This window comes from Pelophylax lessonae, assembly GCF_965119305.1.
Source record: "Pelophylax lessonae genome assembly, chromosome: 1".
Lineage (NCBI taxonomy): Eukaryota > Metazoa > Chordata > Amphibia > Anura > Ranidae > Pelophylax > Pelophylax lessonae.
The window spans coordinates 855517077-855539458 of record NC_138768.1 but is presented as its reverse complement, the minus strand read 5'-3'; the positions used below and the strand labels follow the sequence as shown (position 1 = coordinate 855539458).

Here is a 22382-nt window from a genome sequence, read left to right as displayed (position 1 = left end):
CAATAGCAGACTACATATTTTTCTTCAGTGCTTTTAAAAGGAAAATGGAAAACTAATTTACATAAACAGTATTTAACTTTTACCTTAACCACTTCAGATCCCCTTCATGACCAGGCCATTTTTTTGCTATTCAGCACTGCACTTCTTTAACTGGTAATTGCGCAGTCATGCAACGCTACACCCAAATATATAATTTCTTTCACACAAATAGAGCATTCTTTGGGTGGCACTTGGTGTATATTGATTTTTCTTGAAAGTTATAGCGTCTATAAACTATGGTGTATATATACTGGAATTTTTTTTTAACTACTTATGGCGGCGATCAGTGACTTAGTGGGACTGTGATAGTGCAGCGGACAATCTGACACTAACTGACACTTTGTGGGAACTGTCACTGTACTAATGACACTGGCTGGGAAGGAGTTAGCATCTTGGGGTAAGTAAGTGGTTAACTGTGCCTAACAATGTGTAATGTGTGTAGTATGTGCTGCTTTTCACTACAGGTCGACTTGCAGGGAAAACAAAGCAATTGTTCCCTGTGTACAGAGCTCTGGGCTGTGATTGGACACAGCTGAGCAGCTTAATAAAAAGTATGTGCGACTCCTGCGCTATCAAAATGGGAGAGAAGGTGATAGCCTGAGTGAAGCAAGCAGCGCCAATGTAGTGTGCCCAAACTATTAAAATAACAAGTGTAAGGAGGTGCTGCGCTATATGGCTGTCAAAAATATGATAAAGTAATGTGATGTTGCTGATAAAGATGGTGCAATATGTTCCAGAATTTATATAGAAATAAAAAGGGAACAATAAATAAATTCATATAAAGGTGAACAATAAATAAATGGATAAGCGTCCAGTGCAAATAAATTTTTATAAATATTGAAAATCAAAACAATCATCAAAATTTTATATAAGGTGAACAGTAAATAAATGGATATGCATGTCCAGTGGAAATAAAAATTAAAAAATCTAAACAATCACCACAATGTTGATAGATTAAAAATAGAGTGGATGATAGGTGATAGTGGGGTGCTGGGGTGTGCTTCAGGGTTTATTGATTCTGGCTGCTGAGGAATCTATTATCCCAGGAGGAGATCTAGTTTTGCAGGGGATGCAGGATCTATTGTTCCTGGGGAGGTCTATTATTGCTTGTGAGGGATCTTTTGTTGCTAGGGGGTCAGTTGTTGGGAGGGGGGTCTTCTGTTGAGGGAGGGGACTATTGTTGCTAGCTTCTGGAGGGTCTGTTGATGCTTCCTGCGGGGAGTCCTGTTGTTGCTGCCAGAGGTCTATTGTTGCTGGGGGCAATTTGTTGCTTGGGGGCTCTATTTGTTGCTGGAGGGGGGGTACTATTGTTGCTGGCTGAGAGGTATCTGTTGTTAGTGGGGATAGTTTGTTGCAGGTGGTGCATGGTTGCTGGGGGATCTATTTTTGCTGGCTGCAGGCAATCTATTTTACTGGCTATCTTTTTATCATCATTAACAAATTCCATACAAATTTCTTAATATCACAAATGTTACTTGGTCCTGTATACTTTAACTGCTTCCATACAGAGCAGTTAGACCCCCTTCCTGCCCAGACCAATTTTCAGCTTTCAGCACTCTCACACTTTGAATGACAATTGCTCAGTCATGCTACACTGTAACCAAACAAAATTTTTATCATTTTTTTCACACAAATAGAGATTTCTTTTGGTGGTATTTGATCACAACTGGGGTTTTTTTTTTCGTGGTATAAGCAAAAAAAGAGCAAAAATTTTGCAAAAATACACTTTTTTTTAGTTTCTATTATAAAATTTTGCAAAAAAATAATTTTTCTTCATACATTTGGGCCAAAATTTATACTGCTACATGTCTCTGGTAAAATTAACCCAAATTAGTGTATATTATTTAGTCTGTGTGAAAGTTATTGAGTCTAGAAGCTATGGTACCAATTACTGAAAATTGATCACACCAGATGTACTGATGGCCTATCTCCTTTCTTGAGGCCCTGAAATGTCAGGACAGTACAAATACCCCCCAAATGACCCCTTTTTGTAAAGTAGACAGTCCAAGGTATTTAGTAAGAGGCATGGTGAGTTTTTTTAAGTTATAATTTTTTCCCACAATTCTTGGGAAAATGAAGAAAAAATTTTTTTTTTCCCCAAAACCTCAATTTATAAGCTATTTCTAACACATAGCATGTACACAGCAAAAATGACACCCCAAAATTCATTCTGCTACTCCTTCGGAGTATGGCGATACCACATGTGTGAGACTTTTACACAGCCTGGCCACAAAAAGAGACTCCACGTCCAAGTAGCACCATAAGGCGTTTTAGGAGCATAAATACACATAAAACTTTCTTACTACCTATCGCACTTTTCAAGGCCCTAGAGCACCAATACAATGGAAAAGTCCACAAAATGACCCCATTTTGGAAAGAAAACACTCCAACGTATATTCTATGAGGCATTATGGGTCCTTTGAACATGTCATTTTTTTCCACAAGTTTTTGGAAAATGTGGGAAAAAAATAAAAACTTTTTTTTTTTTTACACAAAGTTGTCAATTTATAGGATATTCCTAACACATAGCATGTACATAGCAAAAATGACACCCCAAAATACATTTTGCCACTCCTCCTGAGTATGGCAATACCACATGTGTGAGACTTTTTCACAGCCTAGCTATATAGAGGGGCCTAACATCCAAGAAGCATCATCATGCATCCTAGCCACTTGCGTAGGCCTATTTTTGACATTTGGTGTTTACAAGCTAAAATCAGTTGTTTTTGCTAGAAAACTACTTAGAACCCCCAAACATTATATATTTTTTTTTAGCAGAGACCCTAGAGAATAAAATGGAGATTATTGCAATATTTTTTATCACACCGTATTTGCGCAGCGGTCTTCCAAGCGCAATTATTTTTGGGAAAAAAATCACTTTTTTGAATTAAAAAATAAGAAACCAGTAAAGTTAGCCCAATTGTTTTCCATAATGTGAAAGATAATGTTACGCCGAGTAAATAGATACCCAACATGTCATGCTTCAAAATTGCGCACGCTCACAGAATGGTGACAAACTTTGGTACTTAAAAATCCCCATAGGCGACACTTTAAAAATTTCTACAGGTTGCTATCTTAGAGTTACAGAGGAGGTCTAGGGCTCATTATTGCTCTTGCTCTAATGATCGCGACGATACCTCACATGTGTAGTTTGAACACTGTTTACATATGTGGGCGGGGTTTCCATATGCGTTCGCTTCTGCGCGCGAGCTAACGGGGACAGGACACTTTAATTTTTTTTTTTTTTTTACTATTTATTTTATTTATTATTTTTTATTTTTACACAGTTTTTTTAAAAAAAAAAATTGATCATTTTTATTTCTATTACAAGAAATGTAAACATTACTTGTAATAGAAAAAGGCACGACAGAACCTCTTTTTTGTGAGATCTGGGGTCAAAAAGTCCTCAGTACCTTTGCTGGGCAGGTGACAGGTACTCTGGTACTGATGAGCAGGTAGCAGGTACTCGAGTACTCCGATAGGCAGGTGACAGGTACTCGGGTACTCTTATGGGCAGGTGACAGGCAGGTGATAGGTACTGATGAGTAGTACTGATAGGTGATACTGATACTGTACTGATGGGTACGGATGTCATCAGAGTACCAGAGTACCTGTCATCAGTGTACCCGAGTACCTGTCATCAGAGTACCCGAGTACCCGTCATCAGAGTACCCGTCATCAGAGTACCCGAGTACCCGTCATCCGAGTACCCGAGTACCTGTCATCCGAGTACCCGAGTACCTGTCACCAGCCCATCAGAGTACCTGTCATCAGCCCATCATAGTACCCGAGTACCTGTCATCAGAATACCTGATGGGCTGGTGACAGGTACTCGGGTACTTTGATGGGCTAGTGACAGGTGCTTTTTATTGGGGGGGGGGGGGGGCAATCAGTGTGGTTGGGGTGCACTGTACTTGGTAACTAGCTGTTACCACAATCTCCTCCTCACACAGGATCAGTGTGTGAGGAGGAGAACACGGGGACAGCTAGTTACCGTGTTCTCTGATGACATTTGTGACCGGCTGTGATTGGACACAGCCGGTCACGTGGTAAAGAGCCAATTTCATTGGCTCTTTACCTAGATCGGGGATGGGCTCTGTCCGAGGGATGAGCCTCGTCCCCGATCGACGCGCGCCCCCGGGGGGTGCGCATTAAGGAAGGAACGAGCGGCTCACGCTGGAGCCGCTCATGTGATCGGCTGTGATTGACACAGCCGATCACGTGGTAAACAGCCAATTTCTATTGGCTGTTTACCTTGATCAGGGATGGGCTATGTCCGAGGGATGAGCCTCATCCCTGATCGCGCCACTGCGCTCCGCCGGGGGCGCGCACTGGCAGCTAGAACGGGCCGACGTCATATGACGGCAGCCCGGATCGATAAAGGAATGTTGCCGACGTCATTTTACAATGACTCGGTATTGAAGGGGTTAAATGGGGCAATACTGGGCGATGGGTAGGGGGTGGAACCAAGGAACGGTGCTTGGAGGTGGGTAGCGGTGGAACCAAGGAACGGTGCTTGAAGATGGGTAGGGGGTGGAACCAAGGAACTGTGCTTGGAAGTGGATAGCGGTGGAACTAAGGAATGGTGCTTGGAGGTGGGTAGGGGTGGAACCAAGGAACTGTGCTTGGAAGTGGGTAGCGGTGGAACCAAGGAACGGTGCTTGGAGGGGAGTAGGGGGTGGAACCAAGGAATGGTGCTTGGAGGTGGGTAGTGGTGGAACCAAGGAACTGTGCTTGGAAGTGTGTAGCAGTGCAACCAAGGAATGGTGCTTAGAGGTGGGTAAGGGGTGGAACCAAGGAACGGTGCTTTGAGGTGGGTAAGGGGTGGAACCAAGGAACGGTGCTTTGAGGTGGGTAGGGGTGTAACCAAGGAACTATGCTTGGAGGTGGGTAGGGGTCGGAGACAAGGGGTGACTCAGAAAGGGGGGAGTTCCTGCACCTATTCTCTAAGGGAAAAAAAGCCCTGAAAATAGTCCGTGTTGAGTGAGAGAGTGAAGTTCCACTTTAAAGTGGTCCCGTAAAGGCAGAAGGTTTTTTTTTTTTTCTTATCTAAATGCATTCTATAGATTACGATAAAAAACCTTCTGTGTGCTGAAGCCCCCCTTATACTTACCTGAACCCCATCTCTATCCAGTGATGTTGCAGGAGAGAATCAGCTGCCGGAGACTCTCCTTATTGGCTAAGACAGCAGCGGATTGCCATTGGCTCCCGCTGCTGTCAATCAAAGTCAGTGAGCTAATGAGAGAGGGGGGCGGGGGCCTAACCAAGGCTACGTGTCTAAATGGACACAGGGAGCTGTGACTCATCTTGGGTGCCCCCAAAGCAAGCTGCTTGCTGTGGGGGCACTCGTCAGGGGGAGGGGCCAGGAGAGTCAAAGAGGGACCCGAGAAAAGGAGGATTGGGGCTGCTCTGTGTTAAACCAAATACACAGAGCAGGTAAGCATGACATGTTTATTTTTTGGCAAAAAAAAAAACGGGACCTTTAATATCACTTTAGGCTTACAGTGGATATAAAAAGTCTACACACTACACAGAGTACGGGAGATTATGGACATGTACCAAACAGCCAGTACTTGGCAGATATTCCTGCAGCTCCTTTAATGTTGCTGTAGACCCCTTGGCAGCCTCCCAGACAGCTTTCTACTCATCTTTTTATCACTTTTGGGGTAACGTCCAGTTCTTGATAATATCATTGTTGCGCCATATTTTCTCCACTTGATGATGACGGTCTTTACTGTGTTCCATGGTATATCTGATGCCTTGGAAATTATTTTGTACCCTTCTCCTGACTGATACTTTTTAACAAGGAGATATCTCTAATACTTTGGAAGCTCTCTACAGACCATGGCTTTTGCTGTAGGATTCCACTAAGAAAATGTCAGGAAAGACCTACTAGAACAGCTGAACTTTATTGGGGGTTAATCATAGGCACTTTAAATGATGGCAGGTATGTACTGACTTCTATTTAACATGAGTTTGAATGTGATTGCCTAATTATGAACACAGCTACATCCCCAGATATAAGAGGGTGTGCACACTTATGCAACCACATTATTTTAGTTTATTTTTACCACCCCCCCCTCCCCCCAAAAAATATATTTCAGTTTGTTTTTCAACAGGTTATAGGTCACATTAAAGGTGGAAAAAGTTCTGAAATGATTTATCTTTGTCTCATTTTTTACATTACAGAAACCAGTGGTGTGTAGACTTTTTATATCCATTCTAAAATTGCAGTGACATTTCTTTTCATGGTTATGTTAATTTAGAACACTTTATATTGAATTTATATTGTATGTACATAGTGCCCCTAACTAAGGTAGTGATTGTTCACTGCTCAAAAAAATTCAAAGAACACTTTGAAAACACATTAGATCTCAATGGGAAAAATATCATGTTGGATATCTATACTGGTATGGACTGGGTAATGTGTTAGGATCTATACTGGTATGGACTGGTAAATGTGTTAGGATCTATACTGGTATGGACTGAGTAATGTGTTAGGATCTATACTGATATGGACTGGGTAATGTGTTAAGATCTATACTGGTATGGACTAGGTAATGTGTTAGGATCTATACTGGTATGGACTGGGTAATGTGTTAGGATCTATACTGGTATGGACTGGGTAATGTGTTAGGAAGGAAAGAATGCCACATTGTTTGATGGAAATGAAAATGATCACCCTACAGAGGGCTGAATTCAGACACCCCGAAAATCAAAGTGAAAAAATGATGCAGCAGGCTGGTCCACTTTGCTGAAATTTCATTGCAGCAACTCAGAATGGTACTCAGTAGTTTGTATGGCCCCCACATGCTTGTATGCATGCCTGACACCATCGGGGGCATGTTCCTAATAGGACGACTTATGGTGTCCTGGGGTATTTCCTCCCAGATCTGGCCAGGGCATCACTGAGCTCCTGAACAGATTGAGGTGCAACCTGGCAGCGTGAGATGGACCAAAACATAATGTCCCAGAGGTGTTCTATTGGATTTAGATCAGACAAGCGTAAAGCCATTCAATGGTATCAATTCCTTTATCCTCCAGGAACTGGTTGCATACTCTTACCACATGAGGCCGGGCATTGTCGTGCACCAGGAGGAACCCAGGACCAACAGCACCAGTGTAGGGTCTGACATGGGGTCCAAGGATTTCAGCCCGATACCTAATGGCAGTCAGGATTCCATTGTCTAGCCTGTAGAGGTCTGTGTGTCCCTCCATAGATATATGCCTCCCTAGACCATCACTGACCCACCACCAAGCCGGTCATGCTGAGCGATGTTACAGGCAGCATAACGTTCTCCACGGCTTCTCCAGACCCTTTCATGTCTGTCACATGTGCTCAGGGTGAACCTGCTCTCATCTGAAAAGCACAGGGTGCCAGTGGCAGACCTGCCAATTCTGGTGTTCTATGGTAAATTCCAATTGAACTCCATGGGGCCCGGCCGTGAGCACAGGGCCCACTAGAGGACGTCGGGCCCTCAGGCCACCCTCATGAAGTCTGTTTCTGATTGTTTGGTCAGAGACATTCACACCAGTGGTCTCCTGGAGATCATTTTGTAGGGCTCTGGCAGTGCTCATCCTGTTCCTCCTTGCACAAAGGAGCAGATACCGGTCCTGCTGATTGGTTATGGACCTTCTATGGCCCTGTCCAGCTCTCCTAGATGAACTGCCTTTCTCCTGGAATCTCCTCCAAGCTCTGAGACTGTAGTGGGAGACACAGCAAACCTTCTGGCAATGGCACGTATTGATGTGCCATCCTGGAGGAGTTGGACTGCCTGTGCAACCTCTATAGGGTCCAGGTATTGCCTCATGCTACCACTAGTGACACTGAGCCTAGCCAAATGCAAGACTAGTGAAAAATAGTCAGAAAAGGTGAGTAGGGAAAAAAATGTCAGTGGCCTCCACCTGTAAAACCATTTCTGTTTTGGAGGTTGTCTCATTTTTGCCCATCTAGTGCACCTGTTGTTAATTGCATTAACACCAAAGCAGATGAAACTGATTAACAACCCCCTCCGCTATTTAACTGACCAGATCAATATCCCAGGAGTTTACTTAACTTGATGCTATACTCTGGTTAAAAAGTGTTCCTTACATTCTTTTGAGCAGTGTACTGTATATCACATTGACTTGGCAGCTCTATAACAACTATAGTGGCGCAGAGTTTTATTGTTTTAAGATGGAAGTTTAGACTCGAATATGTTTCATGTCAATGATTTGCTAGGAAGTAGAACAGGGCAGTAATAACAGCCTTGGATTCCATTTTTGGAATCACATTATTGAAGCCTGCTTCCCTATGCATGACCCCCAAGGACATCTGAGATAAAGCTATGTACAGTAAGTGCTAAAATGGGCTTTTGTTCATGTCAGAACTGCTTTAGGCCCCTTTCACACAGGCGGACCGTTCAGATTCGCCTGTCAGTTTTTTGGCGGATCTGAATGGGCCCCCTATGCATCCCTATGGGGCATCGGACGTCAGCGGAGACATGTCCGCTGACATCCGATCCGATACATCAAATCTGGATGGATGGAAACCCTATTTTCCATCCGTCGAGCGGATCGGATGAGAACGGACCGACGGTCCGTTACCATCCAATTCCCCCATAGAGATATATGGGGAACTGACATATTGCATAGAACAGCTGTCATTCTCCTGCTCAGCAGGGCATCGGCGGATCGATCCCCCGCTGAGAAAAACGGAGTCCGTCCGACGGACGGACTGTGTGAAAGAGCCCTTTCTCTCCATACAAGTCATTGGGAATGCAAAAGCAGCTTTAAATGGGGTGATACAGCTGGGAAAATGGGTCAATATGGGACAAAAGGAGGTTAACTGCAGGTCAAAACAGGTCAGAAGGACAACCTTGGGTCAATTCGGTCAGAAGGAGGTCAGCTGTAGGTCAGAAGGTCACCTGCTGGCCAAAACAGTCCAAAAAACGATGCAAGGTGGTCAAATGTGAGTCAAAATTAGGTGAAATGCAGGTCAGAAAGAATTCAAGTGCAGATCAAAACAAGTCAGGCAGAGGTCATCTGCAGATCAAAATGACTCAAGAGGTCAACTTCAGGTGAAATGCAGCTCAAAACAGTCCAAAAGGAGGTCAGTTTCAGCTAAACACAGGTCAGAAGGAAGTGAACTGTAAGAAAAACAGTTCAACTGAGGGTCAAAACAGGCGAAAAGGAATATAACTGCAGCTTAAAACAGGTTGATGCAGCTTATAAGGCAGTCAAATGTGGGTCAGAAGGTGGTCAGTTGCAGGTCAAAAGGAGAACAACCTCAGGTCAAATCAGGTCAAAAGAAGGTCAACTGTAGATCCGATGATTACCTGCAGGTCAAAACAGGCCGGGAGGTCAACTACAGGTCAAAACAGGCCAAACAGAGGGCAACTGCAGCTGAAAATGGGTCAATGGGTTGATAGAGCTTAGCAGGTGGTCAAATGTGAGTCAAAAGGAGGTCAAATGCAGGTGAGAAAGAGCTCAACTGCAGGTCACAACAAGTCAGATAGTTGACTGCAGGTCAAAACAGGTCAGGAGGGCAACTTCAGGTAAAATGCAGGTTAGAAGGAGGTCAAAACAGGCCAAAAGGAGGTCAATTGCAGATCAAAACAGGTCAGAAGGTGGTCAACCGCAAGTCGGAAGGTGTCCAACCGCAAGTCAAATGCACCTGTCAATGAATTATAAATGAGCACAGAAGTGTCTCAAACTGATGTCAATTGCAAGGGGAATATTCCTGGAAGCATGCATGCAAACCCTTAAGCCTCGTACACACGCATCGATTATTGGCCGGGAATTTTCGGCCAACGTCCGATCGGCCGATTTTCGGCTTGTTGGTATGATGCATTCGACAACCGACTCCGACTTTTCGGCCGAAAAAAATCTGGTGTGCAGGCTATAAAATTTTTGTTGGCCGTCAACACAACGGCCGATTTTCCGTCAGTCAGTACAGATTTCGGCAGACAAAAATCTGATGAGCAAGATTGGGCATGCTCAGAGAAGAAAAAACACACGGAAAGTAAACCGGAACATGACATCACTTCTGAAGTAGATTTTTGTTGGCCGAGAAAATTCGTGTGCAGTCTAGGCACATTCCAACCAACAAAACACCACTCTGGACAAAAGTCGGACGATCGGTCGGCCGATAATCGTTGCGTGTGTACTAGGCTTTAGGGTCAAAACAGGCCAAAAGGAATAACTGCTTAAAACAGGTTGATGCAGCTTATAAGGCAGTCAAAAGTGGGTCAGAAGGTGGTCAGTTGCAGGTCAAAAGGAGGCCAACCTCCGGTCAAGTCAGGTCAGTAGGAGGTCAACTGCAGATCAGATGATTACCTGCAGGTTAAAACAGGCCGGTAGGTCAACTACAGGTGAAAACAGGCCAAACCGAGGACAACTGTAGCTGAAAACAGGTCAATGGGTTGATGGAGCTTAGCAGGTGGTCAAATGTGAGTCAAAAGGAGGTCAAATGCAGGTGAGAAAGAGCTCAACTGCAGGTCAAAACAAGTCAGATAGTTGACTGCAGGTCAAAACAGGTTAGGAGGGCAACTTCAGGTAAAATGCAGGTAAGAAGGAGGTCAAAACAGGCCAAAAGGAGGTCAATTGCAGATCAAAACAGGTCAGAAGGGGGTCAACCGCAAGTCGGAAGGTGTCCAACCGCAAATGCACCTGTCAATGAATTATAAATGAGCACAGAAGTGTCTCAAACTGATGTCAATTGCAAGCGGTCAATTGCAAGCAGATTACACCTGGAAGCATGCATGCAGACCCTTAGTCCCATCACCCCAGACTGCTAGCCTTTCATTGACCGGGAACAGTAAGGCACAATCACAGTACAGCACTTTTAAGTGGTAATAAGCAAATATGGCCGATCATTAAATTGCATGACTACAAACTATATGCAAAAGTGGATTTTTTTAAATAAAATTTCCTACATTTGGCACAGTCACATTGAGGGAGTGGGTGTTGGAGGTTTTCACATCTAGCTGCACTGAGCGTATTGTCTAATGCAGGAATTCTCAAACTACGGCCCTCCAGCTGTTGCGGAACTACACATCCCATAAGGCATTGTAAAACTCTGACATGCACAGACATGACTAGGCATGATGGGAATTGTAGTTCCTGAACAACTGGAGGGCCATAGTTTGAAGACCCCTGGTCTAATGCATATCAATGGGCAAGATTACACTGCAGCTGTTTATCCCGGGCTGTACAGCAACAGGCGTATCTTACTCTGTACGGCCATGCATCCGCGTACAAGAGTCCTTCTACCTAAAAGACCGTAGTGCCCGCTAATAAGTATAGAGCGCCGCGCTTCATGAAGTAGACTAATACCCAACAACCAGTCACCTAAAACGGTCAGAGATGATTGGCTGCTTTGTATCACATTGCTCTGTAATTATGAAGTATGTTCCATTGCTACAATAAAGACAGACAATACACAATCCTCTCTGTGATTTTACGCTGATTTACTAGACAATGGGGAATCGTTAAATCGTAGTTTGTGATCATCTTGACTTGTATGAGTGACAAATAATTAAAAATCTGGAGCATCAGTCAGAGGAATCCCCAGGATGCTCCAAAATCTCTACAAATACCTGTAATTGGTTGGGCAACCCGTGAGTTCTCATTCTACAACCGGCGGCTGGAGAAAATATTGATTAGAGGTGATGTTGTGTAGCTCCCTGGCCCTGCTCATTAAATGTTTTCCAGCCATACGTGTGAACACGGTGAAATGTGCAAGATTGCCTTGTAAAAGACAGAGCCTTTATATTGATTGCAGGGGCGACAGAAAAAGCAATGCAGCAAAAATAATAACGCCAATAAAAAGAAAAGGATAATAATATTTCTGGGTGTAAGCACTGTTTCCATTTATAAACCTTGGGACTAAATGATGATAATAATAATAATAATAATATTTCTGGGTATAAGCATTTTTTTCAATTATATGCCTTGAAGAAGAAGAAGAAGAAGAATCAAAAAATCATATTAAGTCAGAGTATACAGTAAACAGTGTTTCCATTCGCCTTTGGACTAAATAGTAATAATAATAATAATAATAATCATTCTGGGTATAAGCAGTGTTTCCATTTATATACCTTAGGAATAAATAATATTAATAATAATATAATAATAATTATATTTCTGGGTATAAGCAGTGTTTTCATTATTTGCCTTGGGACTAAATAATAATAATACTATTTCTGGGTATAAGCAGTATTTCCAGTTATATGCCTTGGGACTAAATGATAATAATAATAATAATGCACTGGGCACCGGTCCTCAGGAAGGATGTGCTGGAACTGGAGAAAGTCCAGAGAAGGGCAACAAAAATAATTAGGGGAATGGAGGACATCAGCTATGAGGAAAGACTACAAGCACTGAACTTATTCTCTCTGGAGAAGAGACGATTGAGGGGGGATATGATATCAATGTACAAATACTGTACTGGCGACCGAGCATAAGGAACAAACTATTCAGAGAAAGGAGATACAATAAGACACGTGGCCACTCACTAAAACTAGAGGAAAGGCGGTTTAACCTTAAAGTGCGTAAGGGGTTCTTCACTGTAAGAGCGGTAAGGATGTGGAATTCTCTTCCACAAGCAGTGGTATCAGCAGGGAGCATTGATAGTTTCAAAAAACTATTAGATGGACACCTTAAAGACCACAACATACAGGGGTATACAATGTACAACATACAGGGGTATACAATGTACAACATACAGGGGTATACAATGTACGGTTAAAAGCAAACACACACACACATCATAGGTTGAACTGGATGGACTGATGTCTTTTTTCAACCTCACTAACTATGTAACAATAATAATATTTCTGGGTATAAGCACTGTTTCCATTTATAAGCCTTGGGACTAAATGATAATAATAATAATAATATTTCTGGGTATAAGCAGTGTTTTCAATTCTATGCCTTGAAGAATAATAATAATCAAAAAATCATAATAAATCTGGGTATAAACAGTTTTTCCATTCATGAGCCTTTGGACTAAATAATAATAGTTCTGGGTATAAGCAGTGTTTCCATTTATATACCTTGGGACTAAATAATATTAATAATAAAATAATAATTGTATTTCTGGGTATAAAAGGAGTTCCCATTATATGCCTTGGAACTATATCAGCCTCATCATCATCATAATAATAATAATATTTCTAGGTATAAGCAGTATTTCCAGTTATATGCCTTAGACCATAATAATACAATAATATTTCTGGTTATCAGTGGTTCAATTTATATGCCTTGGGACTTAATAATATTTCAAGGTATAAGCAGTGTTTCCAGTTATATGCCTTGGGGCATATTATTATTATTATTAATAATAATTATTTTTCTGGGTAAAAGCAAAGTTTTTGATTACTGTATATTCCTAGGAATTTAATAATGTTAATAATTCAGGGTTTATGTAATATTCTTTATATTTACTTAATATTCCCAGAATTAGTTGGCCATTTATTTTTGGGAGGTCAGGGGTTAGGATGTCTCGTGTGCCCCATATCTGGAAGTACAGAATTGGTTGGCCAGTTATTTGCAGGATGTCTTATGGGCCACATATCTGGAAGTACAGAGTTGGTTGGCCACTTATTTGTGGGAGGTCAGGGGTCAGGATGTCTCCTGTACCTCATAATTGGAAGTACAGAATTGTTTGGCCACTTATTTGCAGGAGGTCTCAAAGACCACATATCTGGAAGTACAGAGTTGGTTGGCCACTTATTTGATGGAGGTCAGGGGTCGGGATGTCTCCTGTGCCCCATAACTGGAAGTACAGAATTGGTTGGCCACTTATTTGCAGGATGTCTCATGGGCCACATATCTGGAAGTACGGAATTGGTTGGCCACTTATTTGCAGGATGTCTCATGGGCCACATATCTGGAAGTACGGAATTGGTTGGCCACTTATTTGTGGGAGTTCAGGGGTCAGGATGTCTCCTGTACCCCATACAGGGTTCGTACGGTCCTTGAAAACCTGGAAAAGTTTTGAAATTTGGAGAGGACACTTTTCAGGCCTGGAAAGGTCATGGAAAATTAGGATTCCACTAAGGTTTTGGAAAAGTCATGGAAATGTAACTGGGGAGGAGCGGAGAGAGCGGATGCTTAAGACTTTAGTGTAATTTATTATTTTATTCAGTAATGTTTGTGCCACATACTATTTGTCTTGCGGGTCCGCAGCAGCCGAGGAGATGATCGTGCACCAATCACTGGCAGCGGGGAGGGCCGGCCGCAGTTTGCCTGGATGTGACTGGCCAGCAGCAGCAAACCAATCAAAGGTGGCGGAAGCGTCACTGGAGGGCGGGCCGCATGAACGTGATGATGACACGGAAGGGGGCGGTAACCGTTTTGGTTACCGCCCCCCCCCCCCCGCGTCATCAAGTTCACGCTGACGCTTCCGCTGCCTGTGATTGGTTTGCTGCTGCTGGCCAGTCACATCCAGGCAAACCGCGGCTGGCCCTCCCCGCTGCCAGTGATTGGTGCACGATCATCTCCTCAGCTGCTGCTGGCCAGTGACCGACAGTAGGGCAAACTGCGGACCCGGAAGGACACCTACTGTACCAGTCCTATACGGGAATGTTAAAAAATAAATGGCAATAAATTATTTAGCATCCAATCCTGAGTCGCCATTCTGTGAGAACTCTTTTCTGCCTGTTTGTGGGACTGTTAGGTTCGGCCGAAGAGTAGTAAGCGCCGCATTTTGTCCAGCTGCACCTTCATGACTGCCTGAACAGCTTTATATGGGCAAGCAGGAGCACCACTGTTCTTTCTCCAAGAGTAAGTGCCGCATTTGTGCACCATCAGATCTGTGCCATCCATACCAGTCTGCCTGCACCTCATGACTGTGGCTTGGGCCTAAAAGATTACTGTGCTGCATTTTGTGCATCTGACTGTCTGTGCCATCCATACCAGTCCGTTCACAGTGTTACAACAATGCCAGGGAAATGCAGCTTTAAAAATGTATGGCTTCATGACGAAAAGTATGAGAGGTGGCTGGAGAAAGATCAGGACCCGGGACGTGCTAAATGTACAGTGTGTCGTAAAACGTTTGACATTTCGAACATGGGAGAGGCAGCGCTGTCTAGCCACGCTAAAGGTGCAAAGCACCAGTCTGCAGCTGCATGCTTGACAGCTTCCAATCCGATCGCTGGCTTTTTCACCCGTGCGCCTGAAGTGACACCGGCTCCCAGCTGCGGCAGCGGTGCTTCCACCTCATCTACTGTAAAACAAGGGACCATTTTGAGTCACGCTGTATCCAGAAACGAAACCCTAACTGCAGAGGTACTGTACACTACAAAGATTGTCATTTATTTTAGTAAAAATATGCTGGGTGTGACAAAGATTTTCTTCTTATTTAACATGTATACATAGACATTTCATGAAACATTAGGTCATGAATATTTACGTGAAGTCATGGAAAAGTCATGGAATTTCATTGGTGAAAATGTGTATGAACCCTGCCCATAATTGGAAGTACAGAATTGTTTGGCCAGTTATTTGCAGGAGGTCTCAAAGACCACATATCTGGAAGTACAGAGTTGGTTGGCCACTTATTTGTGGGAGGTCAGGGGTCGGGATGTTTCATGTGCCCCATATCTGGAAGTACAGAATTTGTAAAACTGAACGAAACCCATCGATTTAACAGTTTCAAAAAAGCTTTACATTCCTGGAATGCGGGGAATGTAACTGTCAAATTGGTTGTGCTCTCAACCAAGCTGTCAAACTATCAAATGGCTGGTGTCATGACTGATCACATGTGCAGCACCATGGCAGTTGAAGGCAGCTTCCTTGGCTTAAAAGTATAGGAGGGTTTATTTCTGCTTTAAGTGTGACGTAAGAGGCAGATCACAGTAAATGGGAAGTGTGAATGGCACGGGAACATTGATATTTTCACCTTCAAAAATTGCAGTAAAACAAGCTGTATCTTATTGCAGTCCCGTTACTGGCTTTTTTACGAACGAATAAGGAATCTAGTATGTGAAAATGTTTGAGGGACGTGGATATAACTTGTCTTTTCTTTTCTGTTTTTCAGCTATGGGCAGCTCAGAAGATAAAACAGGTGAGTCTAGACCATCATCAAAGCTGATCTGTTTTATAAAAGCTGTGCTGGCTGAATGCATTCTACATAATGTATGGCTATTTGTCTCTCTTTTAAAAAGGACCTCATCATTGTGATACATACAGTACTATGCAAAATTTTTAGGCAGGTGTGAAAAAATGCTGTAAATAAAGAATGCTTTCAGAAATAGAAGTGTCAATAGTTTCTATTTATCAATTCACAAAATGCAAAGTAAATGAACAGAAAGAGAAAATTAAATCAAATCAATAATTGGAGTGACCACCCTTTGCCTTCAAACCAACATCAATTCTTCTAGGTAGACTTGCACACAGATTTTGAAGGAACTCGGTAGGTAGGTTGTTCCAAACATCTTGGAGAACTAAGCACAGATCTTCTGTGGATGTCGGCTGTCTCACATCCTTCTGTCTCTTTATGTAACCAGAAACAGACTCCATGATGTTGAGATCAGGGCTCTGTGGGGGCCAAACCATCACTTCTAGGACTCCTTGTTCTTCTTTACACTAAAGATAGTTATTACTGACATTGGCTGCATATTTGGGGTCGGTGTTCTGCTGCAGAATACATTTTGAGCCAATCACATGCTCCCCTGATGGTATGGCTTGATGGATACGTATCTGCCTGGATTTTTTTGCATTGAGGACAACATTGATCAGGCAGCATTGAGGACCATAGATGCAGTGGTCGGCCAAGGAAACTAGACACATCATACTTCCTTTCAACATCTGAAGATGTCCAGCAGTGCCATCAGCATAGAACTGGCGGAAACCAGTGGGACTTGGCTACACCCATCTACTGTCTGGGGAAGTCTAGAAGTGGACTTCATGGAGGTATTGTGGCCAAAAAGCCATACCTCCGATGGGGAAACAATACTAAGTGACTTAAGTACAAACCCGATTCCAAAAAAGTTGGGACACTGTACAAATTGTGAATAAAAACAGAATGCAATGGTTTCTAATTTCAATATTTTATTCAGAATACAACATAGATGACATATCAAATGTTTAAACTGAGAAAATGTATCATTTTAAGGGAAAAATAAGTTGATTTTACGTTTCATGGCATCAACACATCTCAAAAAAGTTGGGACAAGGCCATGTTTACCACTGTGTGGAATCCCCTCTTCTTTTTATAACAGTCTGCAAATGTCTGGGGACTGAGGAGACAAGTTGCCCAAGTTTAGGAATAGGAATGTTGTCCCATTCTTGTCTAATACAGGTTTCTAGTTGCTCAACTGTCTTAGGTCTTCTTTGTGGCATCTTCCTCTTTATGATGCCCCAAATGTTTTCTATGGATGAAAGATCTGGACTGCAGGCTGGCCATTTCAGTACCCGGATCCTTCTTCTACGCAGCCATGATGTTGTAATTGATGCAGTATGTGATCTGGCATTGTTATGTTGGAAAATGCAAGGTCTTCCCTGAAAGAGACGACGTCTGGATGGGAGCATATGTTGTTCTAGAACTTGGATATACCTTTCAGCATTGATGAAGCCTTCTCAGATGTGTAAGCTGCCCATGCCACGCACACTCATGCGACCCCATACCATCAGAGATGCAGGCTTCTGAACTGATAACAACTTGGGTTGTCCTTGTCCTCTTTAGTCCGGATGATATGGCGTCCCAGTTTTCCAAAAAGAACTTCAAATTTTCATTCGTCTGACCACAGAACAGTTTTCCACTTTGCCACAGTCCATTATAAATGAGCCTTGGCCCAGAGAAAACGCCTGCGCTTCTGGATCATGTTTAGATATGGCTTCTTTTTTGGCCTATAGAGTTTGTCGGCAACAGTGAATGGCACGGTGGATTGTGTTCACCGACAATGTTTTCTGGAAGTATTCCTGAGCCCATGTTGTGATTTCCATTACAGTAGCATTCCTGTATGTGATGCAGTGCCGTCTAAGGGCCTGAAGATCACCGCCATCCAGTATGGTTTTCCAGGTTTGTTCCAGATTCTCTGAATCTTTGGATGATATTATGCACTGTAGATGATGATAACTTCAAACTCCTCGTAATTTTTCTCTGAGAAACTCCTTTCTGATATTGCTCCACTATTTTTCGCCGCAGCATTGGGGGAATTGGTGATCCTCTGCACATCTTGACTTCTGAGAGACACTGCCACTCTGAGAGGCTCTTTTTATACCCAATCATGTTGCCAATTGACCCAATAAGTTGCAAATTGGTCCTATAGCTGTTAATTATATGTACATTTAACTTTTTCAGCCTCTTATTGCTACCTGTCCAAACTTTTTTGGAATGTGTAGCTCTCATGAAATCCAAAATGAGCCAATATTTGGCATGACATTTCAAAATGTCTCACTTTCAACATTTGATATGTTATCTATATTATATTGTGAATAAAATATGAGTTTATGAGATTTGTAAATTAGTACATTCTTTTTTAACTCAAAATTTGTACAGTGACCCAACTGTTTTGGAATTGGGTTTGTATGCAGGAAAACCTAAGTACTAGTAGGCAGAAAAATGGCAGCAGGTGCTCTGGACTGAGGAGTCAAAATGTGAAAAATGTGGCTGTAGCAGGAGGCAGTTTGTTGGCAAAAGACTGAAGAGCAGTACAATAATTGTCTGCAGGGAACTGTGAAGCATGATGGAGGTTCCCTGCAAGTTTGGGGTTCCTTTTTTGCAAATTAAGTTGGAGATTTGGTCAGGATCAATGGTGTCCTCAATTCTGAGAGACACAGGCAGATACTTATCCATCATACCATACCATCAGGGAGGCGTGTGATTGGCCCCAAATTTATTCTGCAGCAGGACAATGACCCCAAACATCCAGTCAATGTCATTAAGAACTATCTTCAGTGTAAAGGAGAACAAGGTGTCCTGGAAGTGATGGTTTCGGCCCCCAGAGAGCCCTGATCTCACCATCATGGAGTCTGTCTGGGATTTGAGGCAGCCGACATCCACAGAAGATCTGTGCTTAGTTCTCCAAGATGTTTGGAACAACCTACCTGCCGAGTTACTTCAAAAACTGTGTGAAAGTCTACCTAGAAGAATCGATGCTGGTTTGAAGCCAAAGGGTGGTCACTCCAAATATTATTTTAGATTTTTCTTCTGTTCGCTCACTCTATATTTTGTATATTGATAAAAAAGGAAAACCTAAAGTATGTATTGAAAGCATTCTTACTTTATTGAATTTCCTTATATCTGCCTAAAACATTTGCACAGTAGTGTACGCCGTAAAGCTATCAGACCTGATATTTATACCAGCAAGGATCCTTATGAGGAGGTCCCAGTCTGGCTTCCTTTAACCCCTGTTTGGCCATTTTGACATGTATTGGCTTCCTAGCTCACTTTTCAAACACAGATTCCTCTGATTTGAATAAATCCCTTCCAGGCCTAATAATACCTACCTTTAACTAACCTCAGAAAATGATACCTGTAATTAATGATAGGATAAGTAAGTATGTGTTAATTGGTGAAATCCTAAAATCCCACAAAAACACATTTTAGGGGGTACGACGATAAATCCATGTAAGACTCTATAACATGCAATAATTGTGACAAGCACACCCCAACCCCCCCCCCCCCCCCCCCATCGTCAGGCTTGTCCTTGGGGGGATTATAGGAGCTGCAAAAAGTTAACTACATCGAGGTGGAAAATCTTTGTATATTCAGCTCCTCTGCTGCACTGACGGCTTCATGCTTCTCATCTCCCCTTTCAGTGTTAATTTAAAATCCTCCAAGAAGTTGTAATAAAAAATGCAGGTGTGCCATCGAGAACACACAGGTGATGTGCGCTCTGAACCACAAACACCTTTTGAAACTGCAAAAATAAATAAATAAAAGAAAGATGCCTTAGGACAAGCGAGCCATAAGGGCTGACAATTTATGTGCATCTAATGCAGGCTTCTTGCGTTGTGCTGTTTGCCGCTAATGCTAACATCTGCCGCCTTTACCTTTTGTATGGAGGTGAGACACTCGGGGCGCGCAGCAGTATGCCATGTGAAAGATTGACATGCCCGGCGGGTCATTCGCCAGGTTGGATTGTGTTGCACATGCTACTGATGGTAATGAGTGCAGACGCTTGTGGGAAATGGGAGAACAGCAGGCACGGGCTGTTGAGATGAATTCTGTCATCTCGTCCATAGGTACCATTTTCAGTTGAGATCCTACAATTAGGGTCAGGTTAAAGATGAGGTGACACGTTTTATGTTGGTAGTGAGAGGGTAGTATGCAGATGTAGGACTCCTGATATTGTGCTGAAGATGAGGCCATATGTTTGGAGCAGGTGTTCAAGGGATGCAGATAAGGCCACCTGTTTGGTGCACAAGGTTAAGGGATAAAGATAAGGCCATATGCGTGATGTAGGTGATATAAGGATGAAGACGTGACCTTTTATGTGGTGCAGATGATGTAGGGATGAAGATGAGGTCCTATATTTGGTGCAGATGCTTTAGGGACGAAGATGAGGTCATACATTTGGTAGAGGTGACCGGAATAAAGATGAGGTCATACATTTGTTAGAGGTGACATAGGAATGAAGAGGAGGTCATACATTTGGTAGAGGTGACATAGGAATGAAGAGGAGGTCATACATTTGTTAGAGGTGACATAGGAATGAAGAGGAGGTCATACATTTGGTAGAGATGACATAGGAATGAAGAGGAGGTCATACATTTGGTAGAGGTGACATAGGAATGAAGAGGAGGTCATACATTTGGTAGAGGTGATATAGGAATGAAGAGGAGGTCATACATTTGTTAGAGGTGACATAGGAATGAAGATGGGGCCATTCATTTGGTAGAGGAGAAGGGAATGAAGAGGAGGTCATACATTTGGTAGAGATGACATAGAAATAAAGAGGAGGTCATACATTTGGTAGAGGTGACATAGGAATGAAGAGGAGGTCATACATTTGGTAGAGGTGACATAGGAATGAAGAGGAGGTCATACATTTGGTAGAGGTGACATAGGAATGAAGAGGAGGTCATACATTTGTTAGAGGTGACATAGGAATGAAGAGGAGGTCATACATTTCTTAGAGGTGACATAGAAATGAAGTGGAGGTCATACATTTGCTAGAGATATCCTAGGAATAAAGAGGAGGTCATCAATTTGGTAGAGGAGAAGGGAATGAAGATGAGGTCATACATTTTGGTAGAGATAACATCGGAATAAAGAGGAGGTCATGTATTTGGTAGAGGTGACATAGGAATGAAGAGGAGGTCATACATTTGGTAGAGGTGACATAGGAATGAAGAGGAGGTCATACATTTGGTAGAGGTGACATAGGAATGAAGATGAGGCCATGCATTTGGTAGTGGAGAAGGGAATAAAGATGAGGTCATACATTTGGTAGTGGTGATGGGAATGAAGGTGAGGTCATACATTTGGTAGAGATAACATAGGAATGAAGTGGTCATACATTTGGTAGAGGTGACATAGGAATGAAGAGGAGGTCATACATTTGGTAGAGATAACACAGGAATGAAGTGGTCATTCATTTGGTAGAGGTGACATAGGAATGAAGTTGAGGTCATACATTTGGTAGAGATAACATAGGAATGAAGAGGAGGTCATACATTTGGTAGAGGTGACATAGGAATGAAGATGAGGCCATACATTTGGTAGTGGAGAAGGGAATGAAGATGAGGTCATACATTTGGTAGTGGTGATGGGAATGAAGGTGAGGTCATACATTTGGTAGAGATAACCTAACAATGAAGTGGTCATACATTTGGTAGAGGTGACATAGGAATGAAGGTGAGGTCATACATTTGGTAGAGATAACATAGGAATGAAGAAGAGATAAAGAGGTGGTCATTCATTTAGTAGAGGTCATGGGAATGAAGATGAAGACATACATTTGTTAGAGGTGACGGGAATGAAGGTGAGGTCATACATTTGGTAGAAATGACATTTGCTAGAGGTGACAGGAATGAAGGTGAGGTCATACATTTGCTAGAGATAACAAAGGAATAATGAGGAGGTAATACATTTGGTAGAGGTGACAAAGGAATGAAAATGAGGCCATACATTTGATAGAGTTGAAGGGAATGAAGGTGAGGTCATACATTTGGTAGAGGTGACATCGGAATAAAGAGGAGGTCATGCATTTGGTAAAGGTGACATAGGAATGAAGAGGAGGACATACATTTGGTAGAGGTGACATAGGAATAAAGAGGAGGTCATACATTTGGTAGAGGTGACATAGGAATGAAGAGGAGGTCATACATTTTGGTAGAGATTACATAAGAATGAAGAGGAGGTCATACATTTGGTAGAGATGACATAAGAATGAAGAGGAGGTCATACA

At 42.6% G+C, this 22382-nt stretch overlaps 1 protein-coding gene across 1 annotated transcript in view; it reads left to right on the top strand.

Moving 5' to 3' along the window:
- The window catches only part of SFXN5 (sideroflexin 5), a gene marked incomplete at its 5' end in the record, with an annotated part of 451990 nt that overhangs the window by 142640 nt on the left and 286968 nt on the right, over positions 1-22382 (top strand). Inside the window, one exon of the mRNA XM_082264426.1 lies at positions 16064-16090. Coding sequence (XP_082120552.1) covers positions 16064-16090 — 27 coding nt within the window. The remainder of the gene's footprint in view (positions 1-16063; positions 16091-22382) is intronic.